The sequence below is a fragment of the Python bivittatus genome, unplaced genomic scaffold (genome assembly GCF_059951505.1).
Source record: "Python bivittatus isolate LINGU-HERP-01145 unplaced genomic scaffold, Pbiv_v1 ctg000200_np1212, whole genome shotgun sequence".
Classification (NCBI taxonomy): domain Eukaryota; kingdom Metazoa; phylum Chordata; class Lepidosauria; order Squamata; family Pythonidae; genus Python; species Python bivittatus.
Genome location: NW_028277040.1, coordinates 8,074,709 through 8,099,227, shown reverse-complemented (window position 1 = coordinate 8,099,227; position 24,519 = coordinate 8,074,709). Strand labels below are relative to the sequence as shown.

Sequence of the window (24,519 nt, the reverse complement as noted above, 5' to 3'; positions counted from 1 at the left end):
TCTTATTTGTTTGTGCCTATTCCCAAGTAAAGGATAGTTCCACAAAGCACCAGAAGAGATCTAGTGTAATTTGGCTCCATCTTATATAGAGCTTCTCCACTTCAAAAAAAGTGGAACAAAGAAAATAGGTCAGTCAGCCAATGCAAATGCTAGAGACTTCCTTAATTAGGGTAGTGCAGAGCAGTATCATTACAGTGAAGAAAACGGAGTCCATAATCTAGAATTTTTGAACTTTGAAGTTGAGTATAATCTGAGAGTTTTTATTTTCCTATGATCCCAATAGCATCAGTGGTGGTCTCTGGCCAAAAATCACCCAATCAATCTTTATAACATACCCCAAGCTATACAGTATTGGTGAAGCAGAGCACAAAGAAATATCTAGCAATAAAATGATTCAGGACAGTAATGAGTAGCTCCCTCTAGATTTCTTATTTGTTTGTTTGTTTGTCAAATGTATATATCTGCCCATCTCACAAAGCAAGTGACTCTGGGTGGCATGCAACAAAACTAAAACAGTGAATAAATACCTAAAAGAATAACATCATCATCATCATCACTATTATTATTATTATTATTATTAAACATTAAGAACTATAAAAAAGTATTTCCAATATTATCATATGATGCCAGAATATCATGGAATGAATTCTTTGCTTAGGAATGCTGCCCATTGGCAGGGAGTGGAAAATGTTGCATGGAGAAAGAAGATGGTGAAAAGAAAGAGAGTTATGATGTAGAAGACCCATCATTAAGAAGAGGAAAGGTATGCTGCAGCATTTATAATTTCAGTGCTTTCATGAATGAACTCATGATGCAAGTCCCAAAGGGTTTATTTTGAGCAACATATATACAGTAAATCTTCTAGGAATGTCTAGTTTCCCAATCTTATGAAGAGGTCTCCTTGGATACCCTCCAAATTATGGATTATCATTCTGTTTCACCATACTTAGTGGAGATAATGGGGATTGTAGTCTAACACATGCTGTTGAGTCCATTTTTGGGAGAGATGGTTATAAATAAGGAAAGTTTTGCCTCTATTATTTTTCTTGCATGCAGTCTCACAGCATGAAAGGAATGTCATTTGCAATCTTTATATAACAAAGCATGCATTGGTTACAGCCTCCTTTTTAACTTATTTATTTATTTGTTTGTTTATTTGACTTATATGGCCACCCATTCTTATGTACCATAACCCTGGGTACCTCACAAAACAATAATAAAAACATCAAAAAGCCATAAAACCATAACAAAAACTCTCAGTGCCCCAAAGGCAACACTTCTCCACTCGTCAGTATTCAACTTTATTCAGCTCCAGCCTCACTCTGCCGAACACTTACAAGAAGACCCAGCAATTCCAGGTCTTCTGAAAGGTTAGGAGGATAGGGGTCTGCTGGATCTCAGGGGAAAGGGCATTTCACAGGGCAGGGGCCACTATGGAGAAGGCGCCCTTCCATGGTTCCACTAGATGACAACTTTTAAGGGAAGGGACTTGGAGTGCACATACGCCGTCCAACCTGGTGGAATTGGCAGATACCCTCAGGGAGAGATGGTCCTGAAAATAACCTGGCCCCATACCATTCAGGGGTTTAAAGGTGAAAACTAGCACTTTGAATTGCACCAGAAAAAAACCAGAAGCCAGCGCAGTTCACACAATAGCCATCCCAGTCCCACCAGACCAGGAAATCAACTTCACAGGATGGCTAAAACTACTTTTATTGACAGTAGCTATAATAACAGAATTTTGCAAGTCAGATTGTGCTATACCTCTATCCCCTTTATATACTCAGGTGAACTAGGGAGGTCTCTGTCTGTTTTCTGTCTGTTGTGAACTTAAGATATGTTTCACCCCTCATCCCTTTGGTAACAGATCTTGCATATCTCTGTCAAGGTCATCTTCCTTATTCTCTACAAACGGTGTAATATGGGCAAACTGTGGGGCACCCAAAACTGCACATGCTGCCACATTTTGGAACAATTAATTTCCGAATGGTCTTCAAGAGCAGCCCCATGTAGAGAGTATTCCTGTAATCCAGCTGGAAGTGACCAAAGCTTGAGTTACTGTGAGGAAGGCCTTCTGGTTCAGGAATGGCTGCAATGAATCCATGAAAAGGCCCCTCTAGCCATGGCTGCCACATGCTCCTCAAGCAGGAGCTGTGAGTCCAGCTGGACCCCCAAGCCAGGGTGGAGATTTATACCTGGGTACCATCAGTGTACTGATGATACCGCACCACTGGCTACCAGATGACCTCTCTTAGCAGTCTCATGTAGATGTCTAAGTGGAGGAGTGAGAGGGGCTTAGGGCTCTACCTCTCCCCCCCCAAAAAACACTGACTGGAATCAGCCACAAAGGAGAACCACCACAAAACAGTGTTCCCCACTCCCAACCCCTGAAGCCAGTTCAGAAGGATACCATGGTTGATGGTATCAGACACTGCTGAGAGATCCAGGAGGGCTAGGATGGATGTGCCACCCCATCCTGAGTCCTCCATGGGTAATCCACAAGCACAACTAAAACTGCATCAGTGCTATATCCCAACTTAAATCCTGATTGAAAAAGGTTCAGATAATCTGCTTTATCCAGGGCCCTTTGAAGCTAAGTGCCTACCACTCTAAAAAGGGAAGGTTGGAGACTGGATGAAAGTTGTCCCACACAGTTGGGTCCAAAGATGGGCTCCTTTAAGGCAAGCAGCACCATCCTCTTCTGCAATGAGACATTAATCACTGCTTGAACCCAAGCTCATGCCACCTCCTAGGAGGCCTTAACCCAGGAGGACCACAGGTCCAGAACAGAGGTGGCAGAAAACTCATAGCCCCAAGGACCTTGTCCACTTCCTTGGGAGGAAAAGATAGCATGTCATGGGTGAGGGGTAATTTGGATTAGGGTAATAATGCTGGTTTATCATATACAATATGCTACAATAAGATTCCTCTAATATTCTCTTGATTTATAAACTATTTAGTTGAGATATATAGAAGTGGAAACCACAAGTTGCCCTGCTAAAGTTTCAACAGTGCCTATGATTGAAAAAGATCCCTCAACCTGTTGCAAGACTTCTTCCTTCCAATAAAACGTTATCTTCTTCCTCAAAAACTATCTGGATGTCATGAGAGATGTGTTGTCACATGCTCAGTATCTCTTTCCTAACATTATAATACTCATTATAACAAGTTGTACACCCTCATAAATGTAAGGAAAGCTATTTTGCCAGTACAATGCAACGCTGTGCTGAAGTTCACCTAGTGGCAGTTATGTCTCTTTTAACACTCCAGTGTCCACCAGGAAGAAATCGAAAGCTTTGCTAGAGATTTAAAATTGTTGGGTTAGAGGTATACTTACCAGCTATCCATGTGCTCTTCTTCATTAGAGCATGTACACATTGTTCATGTTTCCCAAATCTGCAAGTTGTTTCACCAGAAAGAAATGTGGGATAACATGGGCAAGTCTTCTGGTTAAGCTCATGCAATAATTTAAAAAAAGGAAAATAAGAAAAGGATATCTTAATTGTTTTATTCTAAGATAATATAATAATAGTTACACAATCAGATTAAAGTAGAGGAAGCAGTAATTAAAGCCAGAGATTACACAGTGATTCCAGAGGGTCACTGAATTTGGTTTGTGGACTTACTCCACCTGTCTAAAGCCACAACACATTAAATATGGTAAAGTTGCTACTCAACCCAAACCTTAGTTCTAAAGAAAATATAGTTCTCAGGAAAAGCTATGTTTCACCAGAAGACACTTTAAACTATTTTCAGAATGTTTGGAAATATCAGTCCCTGATGATGAAAGTGGAAAATTGCTGAATTAAAAGGATTAATCAAGATAAAAAGGGGAAGGAAACACCAGACGGTGGGGACTGCTGCTAGCCCAACAATATTAGGGAAAGAAAATTAAAAAATAAAGAAGAAAAAAATCACCAGGAAATAATAGCTAATAGAAATAGGGGAGTGGGGAAAAGGAAAGCACAGTCACAGTCACATGATTTACTACTTAGCGACGCTTAACAACAGAGCTGCCGGTCTAAACGAGGACTACCTGTACCAAATAATTTTATGAATGGAAGCTACTGTGCTTCCTTATGCTCTACTTCTGGAAACAGCTTGTAATGTGTATGTGGCAAGAACCGCTACATTAATTAAAGTCTACTTATTTATTAGGCAACACAAAAAGATGTTAATGTATTACACTAGATTTTGAATTGGCCTCTCATCTATGTATAAGGTACACAGCTTCTGAAAGTATTTACATTATTTGGAATAGTTTAGTTTATTATTATTATTGATTAGCCATTAGGCCATATCAAGATACAGAGTATAAAACATATAAAACATAAATTATTATTAAGACCATATATTTAAAAAAGGATAAGAGAAACAAATTAAAATTAAAATTGAGTGAAAGAAAGAAAAAAAGATGCAAATAATATTTCTGTATCACCCCTACGATTTACTCTGATCAGATTCACATATGCAGATCTCAACTGTACTGTTTTATTCAAATAAAGGGCCGTATTATATGTAATTTTTGAACTCTGACCACACATTAAATATGTTGTTTTAATATAAGGATCTCAATAGATCATTCGTCTAATGTGTGGTCCAAGATACTGATCCCTCTCTTTTTTATACAGTTGACATTCAAATAATATATGTGTTATGTCTTCTATCTCTGGAGCTCCACAAATACAAGTGCGTTCATTATAAGGAGCTTGGTTAAATCTTCCATATTTAACCATTGTGTCCAGCTTGAGTAAATACCACCCTAAGATATTTGGGCATTTCTGTGTTTAACTACTTGGCAATTTGGAAGGTATGTTTATAACAGCTCATCCATTTCAGTGAGCCAACCTTACTAAAGGTGGTTATATCTTTCTGTGCCTCTATATCCAAGATTCTTTGTGCGGCGATCTTTTTAGCTTGTTCTCCAGAAAAAATTGGACATGAGACAGGGAGACGACAGCTCCTAATGTAATTTGTCAGTTCTACTATCCAAGAAGTCTGTAATTGAGATTTTGTCTGTTCTAACAAACACAATTTTTGGAGTCTGTCAGTTTCCATAGCATTGATTTTACACCAATAATTTTAAGCCTTGATTTTAGACAAAGAACAGATGCTGTGATTGCTTCTCAGATGCTGTGATTGCGTTTGTTCTAATAGTGATATGTGTTTTAAAACCCAAACTTCAGCACCATATAAGAGTATAGGAGTAACCTTGGCCTTGTATACTGTGATAATAGGGGCTAAGGAGCCTGGATAGCTGTGATTTATTAATTTGAGCAGTAAGTTCATATATGCCCTTGCTCTAAGTGAGCTCCTTTGCTGATGAGGAAGCCAAGATCCGGTCTCAGAGAAGACTACCCCTATGTAAGGGAAAGTATTAACTTGCTCTGTTGTCTCAGCATCTAATAGCCATCTATGGTTATGATGTTGTTTTCCAAAACCATAATTTTTGACTTTGATTATTAATGATCAGAGAATTATTATGACAGGAGGAGTCAAGTCTTCTTAACAACCTATGCAACCCAATTTGCGAATATGATAGTAAAATCATGTCGTCAGTGTATAGCAAGGCGTTACAATGTGTGTTTAACACCTTGGGCATATGTACTTCAGGGTCCTTCATTAATCCTGGTAAGTCGTTAATATATAGGCTAAATAACAATGGTGCAAGTACGCATCCTTGTTTTACCCCTTTACAAGTATCAGTTCTTCTTGTCATGGCTCTATTAATCCCAAACTGCACTCTCAGACTAGTGCTTGTATAAAGGGCCTTGATCAATGCCCGCAGTCTGGGTTCCATTTTGAGGAGAGTCAATTTCCTCCATAATATTTCTCTATTTACTGTGTCAAGTGCTGCACTAAGATCTATAAAGGCAGCAAACAGTTGTTTCCCCTTACTGATGTATTTTGAAACTAGATGGTTCAAGACAAAGCACTTATCAATAGTAGATCATCTCTGTCTAAAGCCGGCTTGTTCTTCTGTGAGAATACACTTTTCATCTACCCAACTCTCAACTCTACTCAGAAGGAACTTAGCATATATTTTAGCCACAATATCTATTAGGCTAATGAGCCTGTAATTGCTAGGGTCTTTTTTATTCCCTTCTTTGTATATAGGAACTACTATTGTCAACTTCCACCCAGCTGGAATATGGCAGGTATTATTTACCGTATATGTGTAAATAAACCTGCCAATAGAGGGGCCCACCAGTCGGGATATTTTTTTAATAGCTCAGCTGGTAGAAAGTCCTCCTGGGGGGCTTTATTGCTCTTCAAGCCTTTTATGATAGATTTAATCTCGTTTTCTGATACTGGTGACTAAAGAGGTGAGGCTTTAGTAAGTGATGAATCACTACTTGGAAACTGTTTCTCAACAGGTTCTGATAGAGCAAACAGATCATGATAGTAGTTTTCCCATTCCTCAGCAGAGATTGGAATATCGAATGCAAATCTCTGTTCTTTCAGGATTCTGGCTACAGAATGCCAAAGTATAGCCAAGTTATGACTTTTTGCTGACAGCTCAAGTCCGGACCAAATTGAGGCACCATAGCTTTTTTTCTTTGATTTAATGAGTTTCTTATATTTGCTTCTTAGAGACAGCATCTTAGCTTGTGTACTGTATGTACAGAGAGATTCCTTTGTGCAAGTCTCATAGCTGTCTTTAGTTTCTTTTTCATTAAACGGCATTCATTGTCAAACCAAGGAGATCTACCTATAGGGAAACTTTTGGAGGAGGGTTTAGTTATTAGGTGTTTCTTTAACATATGGCACAAATTGGTGAATGCATTGGAGACTGACTGCCAGTCAGCCATGGAAGACTGGATTATTAAGGCCCAATTGACAGCATTCTCTGATTTGAGGCTATTCAATATTGCCTTAATATCTACTTTGGACCCTATTAACCTTTTATTTTGACTCACCTCTGAATTAATAGTAACCCACCTATCAGCCATGTTATATGATCTTAAATCTGAATGAGCTGAGATTCTCACACTCACTGGCTGATGATCACTTTCTCCTCTTGGATAGACACAAATTTGTGTATCTACCTCTTGATACACAAATAAGATCTAGTGCACTGCTTGACTGGGCTGAATGAAAGGTGTATGGATATACGTAATTATTATCCTTACCTCCCAAAATTTGAAGATTACATTTAAAAATCAATGATACCAAGAATAAACCAGCAGTATTACTTTTGTTATCTCTTGAAAACCACTGTGGGTGATTATCAAAAAATTCATTTGGAAGTCCACTATATCGAGCAAAATCATGAAGAGATTGGCCTAATTTGGCATTAAAATCACCAAGTAATATGATTATGGCTTGAGTATGTAATGTAATTATTTCTTCCAATATTATTTCTAAACACATCCAGTAATCAGAGTTATAATAAGAAGATGTATTTGGGGGAATATAAACATTTACCAGTATAAGCTCAAAGTCTTTGTATCTGAATTTCACGGCCAGTATATGAGGGAGTTTATCCCCATTATATAATTTCTCACCCTGCCATTGCAATTCTTCTTTAATAAGAATACATAAGCCTCCAGAGGCTCACCCTTTATTCTTTAATTTTTGGGTAGGGGTATACCAGCAATGAAAACCAGGGAGTTGTACTGGTACATCCTCTCCTGCTAACCAGATTTCTTGTAAGGCTATTATCTCAAATCCAGAAAGGAATCTCACCAAATCACTGTCAACAGACTCTTTACAGCCAGCTACACTCCAGGTTCTCTCAGAGACAAAATGTTCTGAGTGGGATGATTGGATAAAGGATAACGATTCTGACAGTTTGTTTCTGGGGCTGGAACAACGTTGTCAATACTTCCTCTGTATACACAGTTGTTATCAAATTCAGGTTTCCTTTCTCTAGGTTGTGATTGTTGATCTTCTTCATCATAGGAGTCATTATTTGTAAAACTCTGATCTGTTACTGATGACTCTGTATCTGTGAGCCCAGTAGCTACTGCTAATGACAGTAGACTCAGACCATCCTTCTCATTTTCTAATTGCTGAGCCTAAGAACAAGTAAGGTCAGATTGAGAGCTGATAGCAGAGAGCTGCCCCAAATCAGGGCTCCTATGGGTAATATTGGCTTGCAATGGTGAGTGGCAAGGTGGGGATGGAATATCTCCTTGAGAAGTAAGATCAGAGTTGTGGATAATGCTGGGATCAGCTGGTGGAAGCATTTCTGGAGATTGCTCAGACTGATACTCAGGAGCCAGTAATATTAGGTCATCAGCTACAGACACATCTTCCAAATAATTATGTGAAGATTATGCTGCATTGACCCATTGGATGTCCTTTTCTTTTGTAAAGTTTTGCTTTGGACTGGCACACCTTTTTTTATTTGTTGGGGATTTTGGGCTCTCAGAGGCTGGACCTAGCAGCATTTCCACAGAGGAGCAACTAGAAGGAAGTAAGGTGTTAAGAGTCTTAGTTGCAGTGGTGGCTGACTGCAGCATACAGTAGATGTAACTGTTTCAAGCTTGCTTAAGATCAGTTGTTCCTCTGGGGGGAGAGTGGCAAACAGTTGAATTAAATCTTCTTCTTCTTCTTCTTCCAAAAAATCATCTAAAATCTGTGTCTTTCCTTTAATTAGATCTGGGGAATCTCTTTCTTTGCAAAAGAGATTATTTGGAGTAGAAAATATGCCCTTTCCTTTTCAGGTTTGGATCAATCCATATCAGAGAATCATCAAGTTAATCTTCCTTCTAAGGTCTAATTAGATTACCGTTGTATAATACAGGTAGTCCTTGTTTAGCAACTGCCTCTTTTAGCGACAGCTTGCAGTGACAGTGGTGATGAAAAAGTAACTTTGCAACCAATCCTTGCATTTATGACCTTCACAAAGTCTTTTGACCTCCACAAGGTCTTTTGACCTCTTTTGTAAAGCAAAAGAAAGCTGAAGTAAGATCGTAAGTATAGTAGTGGTTTCACTTAGCAACCACTTCACTTAATGATTGAGTTGCTGGTCCCACTTGTGGTCACTAAACGAGGACTACCTATATTATATTAACTTACCCATAGACATTCATAGCTAGTTAGCTATGATGACCAAAAATTACAAGCCCACATTGACATCACAATGCAAACCCTGTTCTTTTGTACTTGCATCCTAATATCTGACATAAGTATGTCAATCACAGGGATTGGGTCATAACATGAAGATGTACACTTGGTCACTTGCCCATCTGTGACTCCTTTGATCTCATGTTTTCATTCTCCTGATATCTCTTGTCTTTTGATTGAATCACATAATTCTTGAATATCTAGTGAACCTAACAGAGTTAAGAGCCCCAACAGTGCTCCTATATGGAATAACCCCCAAATTACTAAGCAGAAATGTAAATACCCTCTACCGCACTGTATGAAAGTCTGGAGAACCTATAGTAGGGCTACCAGATTTAGGCTGAAAATATCCAAATGTCCACAAATTAAGTTTTTTGTATTTATTTATTGTCATTTATTGGTCATCTGGATGTTTGTAGTCCAGATCTCATAACCCTACCTATAGCTGATGTGAGAAATGATTAGAAATTGCCAGTCTTTGATCCAGCAGTATGTAAATCCTTTCCCTGTTGAATCAGAAGTATTCAGTGAAACTTATTTTCACATAAATAGGCATAAGATCGCAGTCTTAGAATCAAGAGCTGATATACCTTCAGTATCCAATCATGCATTATTATTTCAAAATTTGGAATAGCTCTTTTCTACTCTAAATGTAGAAGTAATATAATTTAACTTCAAATTAAATCTAATACTATAATAATAATAATAATAATAATAATAATAATAATAATAATAATTCTCAGAGGAAGAGGAGACTAGTTTGCTTTACTAGTCAAGTGAAATCTCATCAGCTGGATGAGATACATGGTGTAGGGGTTTTGTAATAGTGTACAGTAGTTCAGTGAAAGAATTTCTGGGGATTGTCTAAACATTTTGCCTTCCAAAGCTGTTTTGTACTGAGACAAGTTCTGACAAGGATAGCGTTGTAGTATGCATAACTTGTTGATTAGCTCTTTGACAGGACTCAAATGTAACAAAGTTTTAATTAAACTGTCCTGGGTATTTTTCCACAGAAATTTAAAAATGTTCACCACACCCTGCAGTAATACTGCAGAGGAAATTCTTTCCTTAAAACCTGTATAAAAAACCGGGTGTTTGTTGATTCTGATAGCTGATCCGGAATGAGAAAATCAAGCATGGCCAACAGGATTCCAAGTCTGTGAACAGCTTTAGCTGTTTCTTGTTTTTAAAAAGGATTAATATCCTTTGAAGAGATTAAAGAGAAAACCTGTTCTTGTTTTTTCAGTTCCTTTAGAAAAGTTGGCAGAGAACTTTTTCTACTCATAATTAAAGAACTCTAGCATTACTGGTATAGGATTCTATCACCATGATTTTTGGTTACCTAACGATGCTGATCTGAGGAACACCGAAAAGACCTCTCATTGCCTTCATGGCCACCCTCCCCTGTGGCCTCAGACAATAAGCTACTTCCACCTGAGCCTCATTTCCACCTCTTCCATAGCTGTTTTGCTCCTGTGTTATGCAGTAACTCTTACAGAAATTATGTAAAGTCTGACTCAGGATGCATTTATTGCTAGCTTCCATTCAACAGGTGAATCTGCATAACATGAGTTTGTGAGGAGCACATTTGTATGACAAAGAACAGGCTGGTTGCCTCCATATCAAATAAATCCCACTAATAGAAAAGAGTCATGTGCTTATCGGAGCTAGAAATTCAAGCCAGCATTGCGCATGTTTCTAGTGAAGTAACCTGCACTGGATCTGTGGCAAGCTGGATCAGGTGTGCATAGCCACTGGACACTGAATCAGCCCAGATCCTCTCTTGGGCCATCATTATAAAATCTGAGTGGTAGAGTGCTTACAGCCAATCCCAACTAACTTCAATACAGTACGCAGCAACAACATACTCACATCTATCTTCTTGCAGGTTTATTACATCTCCTCATCAGCTTACTGAAAAGTGCATCTATCACATGTTAGGATTGAGCTGGGCCTACATTATTTATCCTCAGCCACCCTAATGGTACTGGTTAATTAACAACTATGGTTGCTTGGAATGTTTAGTTACATTCACTAGTTATCTTAATTTTGTATGCTGCTTTTCTATAGAAACAATACTCAAAGTGATCAACATTAGATGGTTACCTAGAGAACCTTCCCTCATCTGAACCACTCAAGATCATGATGGCTAAATAATTAAAGGAGTTGAAAGTCAATACTCCTGGAAGGCATCCAGTTGAGGAAGGTGGTTTAGAATCTCCCCCAATTTTTCTTTTAAAAAATATCATAATACATACATACTTTTTTTTTAAATGCTATCTGATATTCATAATTACAGGTAGTCCTCATTTAGCAATCACAGTTGGGACTGGCAACTTGGTCATTAAGGGGAGTGGTAGCTAAGTGAAACCGCAACTGTGCTTATGATCTTACTTCAGCTTTCCTTTGCTTTACAGACCTGCAAAGGTCATAAATGTGAGGATTGGTTGTAAAGTTACTTTTTCATCACAGCTTCTGACAAAATGATCAGTGAGGTAGACCATGCATGCAAGTGACCTGTGCATTCATCTGAATTCAAATAATGATCTGAATTGGACAGTGGTGTATAATTGAGTCATCGAGAGCAGCTTAGCTTGTCTGGGGAATCCCATCACCCCAGCCAATGACTACTTTTGTAAATTACATATCCACTTTTAATCTCTCTCTCTCTATATATATAATATAATAATTTTCTTTTAGATGCGTTCAGGCCTATGTAAGCCCGAAGAATTCCATCCCAGGGATCCAACCCAGGATTATATATTTCCTCCTGAATTAATGGTAGGAGATCAGTCTTTTATCCAGTCTTGTAAAGTTCTTATAATCTTTTACAAGATTTTCTGTATTGTATCCCATTGACCTGGGGATGCTATAGGTGGAGCTCCATGTTACAGCAGCAAATTTTTCTGATTCCAGCCCATTCTGCTGATTATAATTGCTCCTCTCGGTTCAGTGTTTTCCTTTTCTGGTTTTATGGCATCTTTTTTGGCAACTACTTTCCCCATGTTTCCAAATTATGTTTTTTCAGTCACTGATAACTAGTAACATTGTACATCTAGTTGTTGAAAGTGATTTTAAGTCTGTAGAACTATTTATCCCATTTTTCCCCCCTTTAACTGTGAGCGGGACAGAAGGAGTTAGCAGATGGGACATTCAATGTTGACTTTTTTCTTTAAAAAAATGTGGGGAATATTTGTCATTGAGCAGCCACAAAACTGCACATTGAAAATGACCAATTTTTATTTTTAAATCTCTGTCCCAGCTGCAGAAGTACACATGGATATTATCAGCCTTTTTAAAAAAAACATAACCAACAGCTGCAGTTTAGATGGAATGCAAACTGAAACTAAAAACTCGTTGGGCTCTGGTGGTGACCGAACTGTCAGTGCAAAGTAATAAATATCCAGGATTGCACAGATAGTTATTTATCTCCCTTTTTTAAAGCAAATGTGAAACTCCCAAACAACTTGCCACTTGTCCTGTAACAATAATTGCACAGGTAGTTTATGGCATGTGATTCCGGTATTCATGCAAAAGAAATGTGGCTTTTCTGATGCCACCTATTTTTCCTGCAGTAAGAACCGTGAATATGGATGAGTGCTACTAGTCTGAGTTATACATACAGTAGATACTACTGTGTCCATTAATCCATGCCCACCATGCAGCAACTCATTTGGAAATTTGGCTGCAGAAGAACTGCAGAAGCAGTAGGTGCTCTGGAGGAGATTCTGCCCTGAGTAATAAGAACTCTAATTGAGTAGCACCAAGAGTATGTACAGTCTCCGTCAGTGTTGCTTTTCCTCACAGAGAATGGCTGAAGAGAACAGAGGAAAAACTCTGGTTTTCAGTGGAAAAAGGACAACATGGATTTCTCCTGCATCTCTAGAAGAACTTCTCCAATTGAAAGCCACCAACCCACAAGCACCTCTTGTCATAGGAAATACATGTGTAGGTAAGTAGACTGAGCCCTACATGTCAGGTGGTCAGCCATGAGGGAAGGTGACATGATGTAAGAAGTGTAAAGGAAACTAAAAAGAAGCTGCTGGCTGGGCACTTGTCCTTCTTGTACATATATACTGTATGTGGACGGTACAGATACAGATATACCATTGTAGTAATAGAAAATAGAAGTTGCCAGTGCATTGAACATCACAGGCTACCTTTCCTGAAGAGAATTCACCAGGAATAGATTTACCCAAGCAGGAGAATGAAGTAACAGAAGGAGTCTTACCACTATAGGGAGCAAGGATGGAAAGTAACTTGAGGATGCTTTGTTTATAAAACCAACCATCCCCAATCTCCCTGACATAGAAAACGGGCATGCTGAGATAAGTTTCAAGCACTTGTGCTTTTTCTTTTTTTCTACCATAGAAACATGAGTTTTTCTGCTCCTTTTTATTGGAAGGGGTCAATTAAAAATATGGTTCCCCTACTTCGCCAAAAGGTAAATTAACATTAAAGCAAACTGTCTCATGGTTTCAATAAGTTACATAGTCCTCCTCTAGCCACCTCCTCTAGCACTCTGAGAATAGAAGTAGGCATGTTGGTGGCAGTCATGTTTTCAAGACCAGCAGTACGAAAGAATAGCGGGAATGGTTACAGGCTTACCATGTCCTTGCATACTCACTACTTCTCACTCAGAAAAATATATGCCCATATACGTTACTTCTGGTTGCTCCAGAACTCATTCCAGGTTAATTTGGCAGCTGCTCTGCACAGCAAATACTTGCATAGGCTGCTTCTGCTGCCCAACTTTTGGTTTTGCCTTCTCTTTCTGGCATCTGATTCTAATTTTCTCCCCATTAGGACTCGATAGGAAACTTCTGGAAGTTTATTATCCCCTTTTCCTCCATCCTATAAGGGTTCCAGAGCTGCATGTGACCAACACTGGAAACAATGGTACGTCCTTGTTGTGGGGCAAATGCCCACTTTAAACAAGGGACCAAAACAAATGGAGATAGATGCAACAAAGTATACTTTTTACAGGTAGTCCTCATTTAGTGATCATAGTTGGGACTGGCAACTCAGTCATTAAGTGAAGTGAAACCACCACTATGCTTATGATCTTACTTCAGCTTTCCTTTGCTTTACAGACCTGCAAAGGTCGTAAATGCAAGGATTGATTGTAAAGTTACTTTTTCATCACTGTTAAAGGATGATTAGCTGTCTTGGCATGCACAAACAATGATCAGTGAGCTCCTTGCCAAAGAACTGTCAAAGGGTTCTGAACAAAGCAAGGTTCAGAATGTACAGGTAGTCCTCACTTAATGACTATTCATTCAGCGACCATTCAAAGTTACAGCAGTGTAGAATGAATGGTGCTTATTCCTGGTCTCCAAAGTTATGGTTGTTGCAGCACCGCTGCAGTCACTTGATCAAAATTCAGGTGCTTGGCAGCCCGCCCGCACTTATGACCGCAGGGTGCTTCAACTCCTCCAACCTGCCCATCTCCCTCCCATCTCTGCCCTTTTGGCTGCCCTGCACAGTAGCACTCCTCGGCAGTGGTGGTGGCGCTGGCAGCTCTGGGGCTGAAGTAGAGGCCCGGGGCCTTCAGCAGTCTCAGCCAGCCACCAACCCCAATGCTGCTGTTGCTGCTGAGGAGTGCCGAGTCAAGCCCCACCCTATGGCCAGCTACCCCAGCGCTGCCCCAGCCACCCCACCACCCTGCACTCCACCGGCCCTGCTGCCCCAGCTGACCTTCGCTGTCTTCTTCCTTCCGCTGCTGACGAAGCACGCCTGGCCTGGCCCTATGCAAGGCAGTTGCTGGCTGCACCAGGCCTTCTTCCCAAGGCTATGCACACCCTTCTCCAAGTCACATGCACGCTTCTCCAAATGGCACGCAGCCTTCTCATGAGCCTTTGGAAGGCTATCTATCTACATAAGAAAGATAAAGAAAATATTGTAATCACAACATGACCCTTATCCCTGAATGTTTTTGATAAGAGATTGAAGGCAACCTTACTATGTTGTCCCTGTGTTCTGTCACACTATAAGATTCTATCCTGTTAGAGACCACCAACATGTTCTGTAAATAATAGCATTTATTGTACCTGTGTACTTTCTCCTTTCACACAATTCCATTTATGCTCTAAAAAAGACAGTTGTCTGGTTTCCGTTATCTGTTTCCACTCTAGGGTCATGACACTAGCTTTATTTCAATATGTAATTTTACTACAGCTCTGTTTTAAAATAATAAAGAGCATCAATTAAGAATAAAATGAATTAAACAACCACACTCAGATGTAGCAAAGAAACCACTATGGCAACAATAGCAGATCAATGTCTGGGTCTTCAGTCAGCCATAAAGTGCACTGAGGAATAGACAAAAATAATAAGGATGCTATGGATGCATCAAACAATCAGATCATGGACTCCAAGGAGGAAGATATTAGCAGGTTTTCTTAATCATGTTTAACCATAACTGACTGTGATTAGATTGTAGCCATTGTATTATAGTAGTTGCATGCCCACATAAACATCATTTTCTCTCATATACATTCTTTAGCAGATTAGGTTTTATTGCTATTCCAACATTGTAATGGCAGCACACCACTTCATGAATGTGGCTGCTAGCTGAGACTGCAATCATGTCTGTCTGTCTGTCTGTCTGAGAATAGGCACCATTGAGTTTAGTTGGCCTTACTTCTTTGTATAGAACTGCACTGTTATTGTTCCTAATCTTCCCAGTAACCAAGTTCTCTGAAAATTGTTTGGTTTCAGGCATACTGATAGGAGCAGCAACCCGCTTTGCCCAGTTGAGAGACTTCCTACTAAACATCGTCTCAGAGCTTCCAATGGAGAAAACCAAGATTTACCGTACTCTCTTGAAGCAACTGAGAACTCTGGCTGGAGAACAGATCAGGAGTCTGGCTGTATGTTTTCTACACGATTTTCTTTCCCAAAATGCAAATTACTTCATCTCATTAGCTCCACATATCTCTACAAGCTATTCTAGAGCCTATCATTATCTTCAGAGAATACAAGAGCAGGATTCAACAGTCAAAGAGTGACAGGCAAATTGTGAGAGGAAGAATATATATCTAATATTTTCCTTCCACAACCTATGGAGGAAAATCCCCTAGCAATAAAGCATCTATCCCCAGATTCAATGCAGAAGTTGTTCTGATATCTAACTCAGAGGTTTACAAGTCTACCTATTGGCCTCAACCAAGAAATCCCAACCTAGTAGATGAGATTCTGATGGCAAATTTTTTTACAAGTCTCTTTTTTTAAGAGTTAAAGGGGAACTCTTGAGTGAGTCATTGACACCAAGCTATGCAAGCCAATCCAGTATTCACTAGATACAAGACTAGTGTAACCATTCCTAACCTCAAATGACAAAACATGCATTGTGACATCACAATACAATACAATCTCTGCCCTTTCTTACTTGCATTGCAATGTTGCATGGAGATATGTTAGGGGTGGAAACTCCATTAGGGCACAGATTTCATTACTCCCCCCCAGCAGCTTCCCCCTACCGATATCTATATACAAGAGAATGTCACAAACCATTTACTTAAATAAAAATAGTGGAAAAAGTTACAACCTGAATAAAAAATAATCTAGACTGAAGAGATGAGTTAGTTTTTATTGAATACGTTTCACAACAAGATGTTGGTTGCAGTAATTTTCAGCTATAATTCAGGACACATTTACATTAGCAGATTCCTCTGAATTCAGTGGGTTTGCTTCTGAATACAGATGTACAAGACTTCACTGAAAACTGTTGTTATTATTGAACAAGGGTATTTCACTAACTTGATACACTATGAACAAAAAAGACCTCTACTTTCTGATCATTGTGTTTCAAATCTGTATAGAGATGTGGACAAGAAGCAAATAAACCTTATTCCTTAGTCTTTAGGAGGACACATTGTAAGCAGAGGATCAACCTGGGATTTGAACCCTGTCCTGGCAGCTGGGAAAGCTATTCTCTATCTGGCATCAGTAGGTAAATACAAAGCCTCCTGAGATTTTATATTTATGCAGCATGTGAACTAGACTCCCTAATCTTGTGCATCCCACCTGTGCTAAGCCAACAGCCATACTAGCTGTGAATTCTGAAGATCTAGTCCCAGTGCAACTAGAGGGCACCCAATATATGGGAAGGCTGGTGTATTCTTACATTACAAGGAAATGTTACAATTACATGAGTGTTACTAGTAAAATCTCATATTTTAAATACTAGAAATAAATTAAAGCAGGGCTCAGTCCTTCTCAGATGCTGCAAACAGCAGCAATTTCTAAACAGGGGAGGGGAGACTTTGCTCTTTAGAAATGTATTTTACTCTTAAAACCTTGAAATCTTCCCTTTATGTCATCAATTGATGTAACATGCTCTTCATTAGTAGGACAGAATGTAGGACAATGACAAAAATGCAGAACAGATGGTTAAATAATAAACAAATTTTGCCCAAAGAATCTCCATTCCTGCAGGCATATACAGTAGGTTGGACCTTAGAGAACTCTGGGTACAGTGCCAGTGGGAATCAGAGATCACAGCCTACAAATCTGGAAAGACTAGAATACAGGTAGTCCTCACTTAATAACCATTTGTATAGTGACTGTTTGAAGTTATAATGGCGCTGAACAAAGGGACTTACAACCAGTCCTCGCACTTACAACCGTCACCGCATCCCCACAGTCAGATGATCGTGATCCGGGTGCTTGGGAACCAGCTTGCACTTACAATGGTTGCAGTGTCCCAGGGTTACGTGATTGCCATTTGCAACCTTCCCAGCCAGCTTCTGGCAAACAAAATCAATGGGGAACTGCATGATTCACTTAACAACCACATGATTTGCTTAATGGTCACAGTGATTTGCTTAATGACTACTGCAGAAAAGGTCATAAAATTGGGCACAACTCACTTAACAACCACCCTGCTTAACAACAAATTTTCTGGTCCCTATTGCGGTTGTTAAGCAAGGACTACCTGTAATTCATTGCCAGCAGTCTTCCAGTAAATGTTTCTCTTGGGTATATCAGTATTTTTCTCTTTCATGTGGTAGGTAAGGCCTCTGTCTGACAGAGCACCTTCTCTAAAAAGTGTTATTTCCTCCATCAGATGGAACACGGGAGATTCCACTAAATGATGAATTCCTTGAACGAATACCACAAGCAGACCTTTCAGAAAATGAAGTCATTGTCTCTGTTTTTATTCCATTCTCAGGGGAAGTAAGTCTGTGCATTTTTCTCCATTCTCTGATCATGCAGCCTGTGGAAAGCTGAGCATGCAGTGTTGGGAACGAATGTTTTGCATCATGGTATACTTTGTCTAGCCCACAATGAGACTTTTCTCTCTTCTCTTTCCTCTATACTAGCATACATGACCCAAAAGTTTCAGAAAACTGCTCCCCCCATTATTCAGAGAAGTTGAGACTGTACAAGGTTTAGATGGAGTAGAAATTCTGGGGAGGATTAAACAAACATTACTCATAGGACTGTAATATTAGTAGTTTGGTTCAATCTCTTGGTGACAGTTTCTTCTTTAAAAGCATGGATAATGCCATGTGTTGCTTGGCTCTTACTGTTTCTCTCATAGGCATATGTTTTTAGAATAGTTTTAGTTTTCACATGTGAACTAAAGGATGGCAGCACAGATGTAGGGAAATAATCAGATTTCTCTTTCTTCCTTCTGCCAGAATGAGTTTGTGTCAGCCTTCCGACAGGCAGATCGTAGAAGAAATGCACTGTCAGTGATAAATTGTGCAATGAAAGTCCTTTTCCAGCCAGGCACAGATGTCATTCAGGACCTGGCTATTTTATATGGAGGCATTGATTGTACAACTGTGAGTGCAAGGAATTCCTGCCAGAAGCTCATTGGAAGGTATATGCCAATGGTACTATTTAGCATTATAGAGATCACTCAAACAACATAGGATAATGAAATTCTGGTTAAGCACTATCTAATCTCATGCAAAGAAATGTTCATTCCCCAGTGGGATGGCCCGTTGCTTTCTTCCTTCTGAATTCCCTGTGTGTTTCCCTAAGCTTCCACCCAAGGATTCTTCAACTTTTCTGGGCAAATTTGAGAGGCTGCAGGAGGAGAGTGAATTTGTACATCCAACAATTTCTGTAATGTTAGACAGTACTGAATACAATGCCTGGGTCTACAAGTTGTAGTATGAATACTTCTTTATTTAAAAAGAAGAATAAGGTGGATTACCTTTTTGTTTCAAAATAGCTTCTGAATATTTAGAAAAGTTACTCTTTAAAATATTATCATGAACTGAATTGAGAGAAATGAGAATTTCAACTTGTATATGAACCTGAACTGAGAGGTAAAAGGTACATCTGCTTTCTTGTTTTTTAAAAAGCCAGGTTTCTGGGAAAAATTTCTTTTAAATGTTATATCGACCTACACATCACAGGGCTATATGTCACATAATTCAGTCCACTGAGCTGAGGCAATATCTTCCAGATTCAAAAAATAAATATTAGATGAGTGAAATATTATGATACCCTGTAAAGATATAAGGATGTGCCCTCTCTCCTAGGGTTCAGGAAAGCTTTGAAAACTTGGTTTTGGTCCCAGGCCTGGGGTTAATGTTTATGATTTGTTTAAAACTCTTGTTTTGTTGATGTTGTTGTTTATCAGATTATTTTAGTCTGGCTGTTGTCTGATTTTATGTTTTAGCTGTTTTTATGTTTTTTCTAGTTTTGTATACCGCTCAGAGTCTGGAATTGGGTATATTATATTTATTTATATTTATTGGCCGCCCAACTCCAGACTTTGGAGTTGGGTGACCAATAAATATGATATGATTGATATGATATGATATGATAATAAATCAAAAATTCCTGGCTATATCCTACAATGACATGTTCTGTCACATGTAGTTGAAATAAATTAAAATCCCAAGTTCCATTAAGGCAGGAATGGCAATTTGAACCTGAGGGGCTGTAGTTGATCAGTCCACTTTTTCAGCCTTCAGAGCCCCCACCAATGATTTCAGAACAGTGAGAGCAGAATGCATTGTCATTTTGATATGAGTAATTCATAGAAAGTCTAGAGTAGTGCTTCCCAAACTTTTTCCTTCATTACCCCAAATCCTAACTTCGAATAGTTGCTGAATGAATGGTTGTAACTTTATAACCTTTATTATAAAAACAACATCACTGAATGATCTTTATGTCATTTCAACAAATTACCATTGGTAATTTCAATTTTTGTCTGAATAGGAATACTTTAGGAGATTTTCAAATATATTTTAATACATGTGGCAATCTTTAAGTCAATTTAAATGTCCCTGTTGTGATTGTGTAATGGGTTTGTGTATCGTTACCCAAAGAAAAACCACTTTTACCCAATTTTGGATAATTTACCCAGGTTTGGGAAGCACTGGTCTAGGGTAAGCCCTAGAATAGGCACATCAGAATTTATCAAAACAAAGGGGGAAGAAAGGCAAAATCACTCCAGCAATACCCAGCAATGCTCATATGTGTGATGTGGCTCAACCCACTTTACACTCCTCAATTCCACATAAAACGTATAGATTTTGACCCTCAACAGATTGTCCCTGGTTGCAGTAGGGGAATGCTGTAACTAAAGCTAGCATCCTGGAGAGCTCCATAAACACTGCAAATCTGAAGACTTCTTAAAGGAGTTGAGGCACTGCACCAAAATCGAGAATCCCAAACAGAGCCTTCAAATGATCTTGCACTCTTCCTGGTGGTTAGCTCCTCCTCTGGTGAGAGAGGCCAGATTGATCAAGGAGGTCTATCTTGCTTTAAGAGCCACTAACAGCTGGATGCATTTAGGGTTGCAGTCTCAGGTGGGATACAATTTGGGTAAGCAGCCTTCTGGTCATGAAATTGGACTTCCCCTTGCTCCCTCACACAATGGTTTGAAGCTCCTGTCCATTTCTCAAATTTGTTCCAGAAGACTCTCCAGATCAATTTTGGCAGGGTGGAGCAGCTACAAGACAAAATTACATCCTCCACTTCAGGGAATGCAAACGGTTTCTGTTCAAAGAAACATACAATTGGTCTTCATCCTAGTTCTACTGTTTCATTCTCTATGTAACATATATTTTGAGAGAATATATATACACACACATGCTCAAGAAGTAATTTGCTTGAAATCTCCGCTGTTAATACACCAGAAATCCATTTTTATCCTTTCACTGACATATTAACTAGACATTTCCATAGGTCAATGTCATATTACTAACTTTATGTATGCTAATAATTATCCCAAAATAAAAGTACAAAATTAGCCCTGGATTCTTGAAAGGTTTCTTGTGTAAATTTTGAATTTGTCATTGCAATATGTGATAGTACTGCTACAGCTGCCAACCTATGCTGTAAGCAGTGATGTTCCAGTGCTTGTATTTGGAGAGACTTATCACTGCTTATCCAAATTTTTCCTTAACTGTACTTTGCTCATCTAAGCATGTTTGGCTATATTACTTTTCCCCCCAGAAACTGGAATGAGCAGATGCTGAATGAAGCTTGCAAGCTAATTCTTGAAGAAATTACACTCTCTCCCTCAGCACCAGGTGGAAAAGTAGAATACAGACGCACTCTACTTATCAGTTTCTTCTTCCGATTCTATCTGGAAGTACTACAAGACTTAAAAGACATGGTAAATAATAGATCTTCTGCATAGCCAAACAGCAAACCATCACCTTGTGACATTTGGATGGGAAAGTTGCTCTATGTAGATCACTGACATCGTGAAGTGTGTGAGCTGGTGGCCTGGGACTAGCTGCTGTCAGGTCCATGTCATGTAGGATATTTACTTCCCATTGTGAGCAAGCTGTAATAGGATTGCCATCTTTTCCACCAGACTTTCTTGTTGTAATATTAAAATCAGATGGACCTGCCTATGTTAAAACTTCTATGTAGTAGGAAAACAATATCAGCAATATATATTGGATGGAATACAGTTGATGATATAAATAGCCATAGTGGCTAAGAATAGAAATGTTACCAATAAATGTTTCACAGTGAAAATTTACACAGAAAAGTTTAGGACTTCTATGGGGTACAGAAAACTGTAACTCTACTGCCATCTAGTCATTGTCTGAATTTGAACAACCCAGATATGGTAATCCTAGGAAACTCACACCAAGAACAGTTGTATAATTTAGACCTACGTTTCAACAGATGCTATGCTTTCTGATAGTAATTACTTTGGATACAAGCTAATTTTACATCATATGTTATGACATCATACTTTAAACTCATTCCAATTTAAAGTTTAGACTTGGTTAATGCTAAATTTGGTGAATCTAAAATATAAGTAGACATTTCCAATGTCCTTCTTGCTGCTGTAGAAGAAGACTGTGTGGACCCAGAAGAGTTCTTATAATGCTAAACTATTGTTAATGTTGCAATGGAATATAACAATGCTCTTTTGACACTGGACTGTTCCCTAGCAAAATCAGTTTTGAAATGTTAGTATGATATATTAAATGAATTCCTAACTTCCTACAGTTTCCATCCAAGTATCCTGACTTACCAAAGGAATATATGAGTGCTTTAGGCGAGTTCTACGATGTACCACTACAGGGTGTACAGATATACCAGGTCAGTGAGGTCAATTTTAAAGGAAGTTATGCATAGATAAAAATGATAAGCCTTTCTAAATGGTCTACAAATATCTCATCAGATAATAGAAATGACTCTGCAAAAATAGGAAGAGGACATTTGTGGCCTGGCTTTAGTTGCCATTAGTAATAATCACCCACCTAATAATTCCTGAAGGTGAGGGCATTTTCTTTTGCTCTAGAAATCTGGACTTTCTGTCATTACCAGGAAAATTGTCCAAGTTAGGTACATAATAGACAAAATATGATGTAGGTGCCCAATGAGGTGCTTGAAAGTAACAGTGCTCCTACCTATAGAAATATTTATTTATTTATTCCTTCCTTCCTTCCTTCCTTCCTTCCTTCCTTCCTTCCTTCCTTCCTTCCTTCATTTATATTTCAAATTTAGTCACCACCCATACTCACTCACACTGATGCCTATCAAATTATCTGCCTTACTTAGTTTTATTTTTTAAAAAATATTTCAATTTTAAAAATGAATGGGATATAAGAATACTGCAAAATAAAGTGCAGTCCCAGTTGTAACCTGCATCTGCAGCAATGCTTCTCAGCCCCACATAGATCCCAGAGGCATTCCTAGAAAAGAAAATGTGGTGAGCCTACAGCCCAGTGCTCTTCCGGTATATGGGGGATTTGTGGCTGGCCACGCTTTAACCATTTTGTGAGAGTGCCCTTATGTTCCCACTAGTTTAGATGTGTTTGTTGGTTCACAAAGATGAGGAACTCTGAAACAAGCAGAAATTTAACCTTTTTCTCAGAAAAAAAATAGAAAGGAATTTATGAATGCCATTTCCCAATAGTTTCAATGACTTCTTACTATGTGGCAGGATGTAGATCCTCAACAGCCTCCTCAAGACCCTGTGGGACGTCCCATCCAGCATGAGTCTGGTATTAAGCATGCCACTGGTGAAGCTGTCTATGTTGATGACATTGAACCAGCAGATGGACAGCTCTACATGGCAGTGGTTACCAGCACACGAGCCCATGCCAAAATTCTGTAAGTAACATGAAAGAAGAAGTATGAGAAATGTGTGGTGGGGGGCATATTTCCACCATAAAGGTTCAGAACACACTTTAAATCTGTTTTGAAATTTTATGTTGAATCTTTTGTGTTCAGCAGTGGTTGGGGCCAAGAATGAAGAAGTGGTTATAAATGAAAAGTAAATTAAAAAAGAGGATGCTCAGGACCCAATTCTTTAAAATAAGAGCAGAATACAGTTTGTAGGCACTGGAGTTTCTTATTCACCATATCCATCTCGCAAGAAGTCCATTCTTAATCTTTACAGGTTTTCTTCCCTGTTTCCTTCTTTCCAATGTTTATTTATTTTATTTCATAACTAGTTTTACAAAAACTTATACAAAAAGAAAAAGAAAAAAATACGAAAAGAACAACATAGAAAAACTTATTTAAAAAGTTACAAAGTCTTTAAACATATTGCATATTTGAAGAATTCAGCAGTATACAAGTCTCATTTTAAAAGAATAAATAACATTGTAAACTAAAATCTATGATAAAATCTATGCCAAACTGAGTCATTTTTTATTAGTACATAAGTGTGAGAGCCAGTTTGGTATAGTGGTTAAAGCACCATGTTGGAGATTATGAGTTCTACTCCCACCTTAGGCCCAAAGCCAACTGGGTGACTTTGGGCCAGTCACTCACTCTCAGCTCTAGGAAAAAGGCAATGGCAAACCACTTCCAAAAATCTTGCCAAGAAGACTGCAGGGACTAGTTCAAGCAGTCATCAGGAGTCACGACTGACTCAAAGGCACACACACAGACATGTATAAATCAGATAAAAGTGCCTTTTCTGAAACAGATGGACTACATATTTTACTTATTTACTTAGCCAATTTATATGGCCACCCATTGCAACAATAGGTC

At 38.8% G+C, this 24,519-nt stretch overlaps 1 protein-coding gene across 1 annotated transcript in view; it reads left to right on the top strand.

Annotated features, from left to right (window-relative positions):
• The window catches only part of AOX1 (aldehyde oxidase 1), a 71,668-nt gene that overhangs the window by 10,794 nt on the left and 36,355 nt on the right, over positions 1 to 24,519 (top strand). Inside the window, exons 7-17 of the mRNA XM_088135667.1 lie at positions 659 to 763; positions 11,776 to 11,856; positions 12,883 to 13,027; positions 13,882 to 13,974; positions 15,796 to 15,947; positions 16,936 to 17,029; positions 18,146 to 18,255; positions 18,723 to 18,907; positions 21,505 to 21,667; positions 22,522 to 22,614; positions 23,462 to 23,631. Of these exons, the coding sequence (XP_087991793.1) occupies positions 659 to 763; positions 11,776 to 11,856; positions 12,883 to 13,027; positions 13,882 to 13,974; positions 15,796 to 15,947; positions 16,936 to 17,029; positions 18,146 to 18,255; positions 18,723 to 18,907; positions 21,505 to 21,667; positions 22,522 to 22,614; positions 23,462 to 23,631 (1,391 nt within the window). The remainder of the gene's footprint in view (positions 1 to 658; positions 764 to 11,775; positions 11,857 to 12,882; positions 13,028 to 13,881; positions 13,975 to 15,795; positions 15,948 to 16,935; positions 17,030 to 18,145; positions 18,256 to 18,722; positions 18,908 to 21,504; positions 21,668 to 22,521; positions 22,615 to 23,461; positions 23,632 to 24,519) is intronic.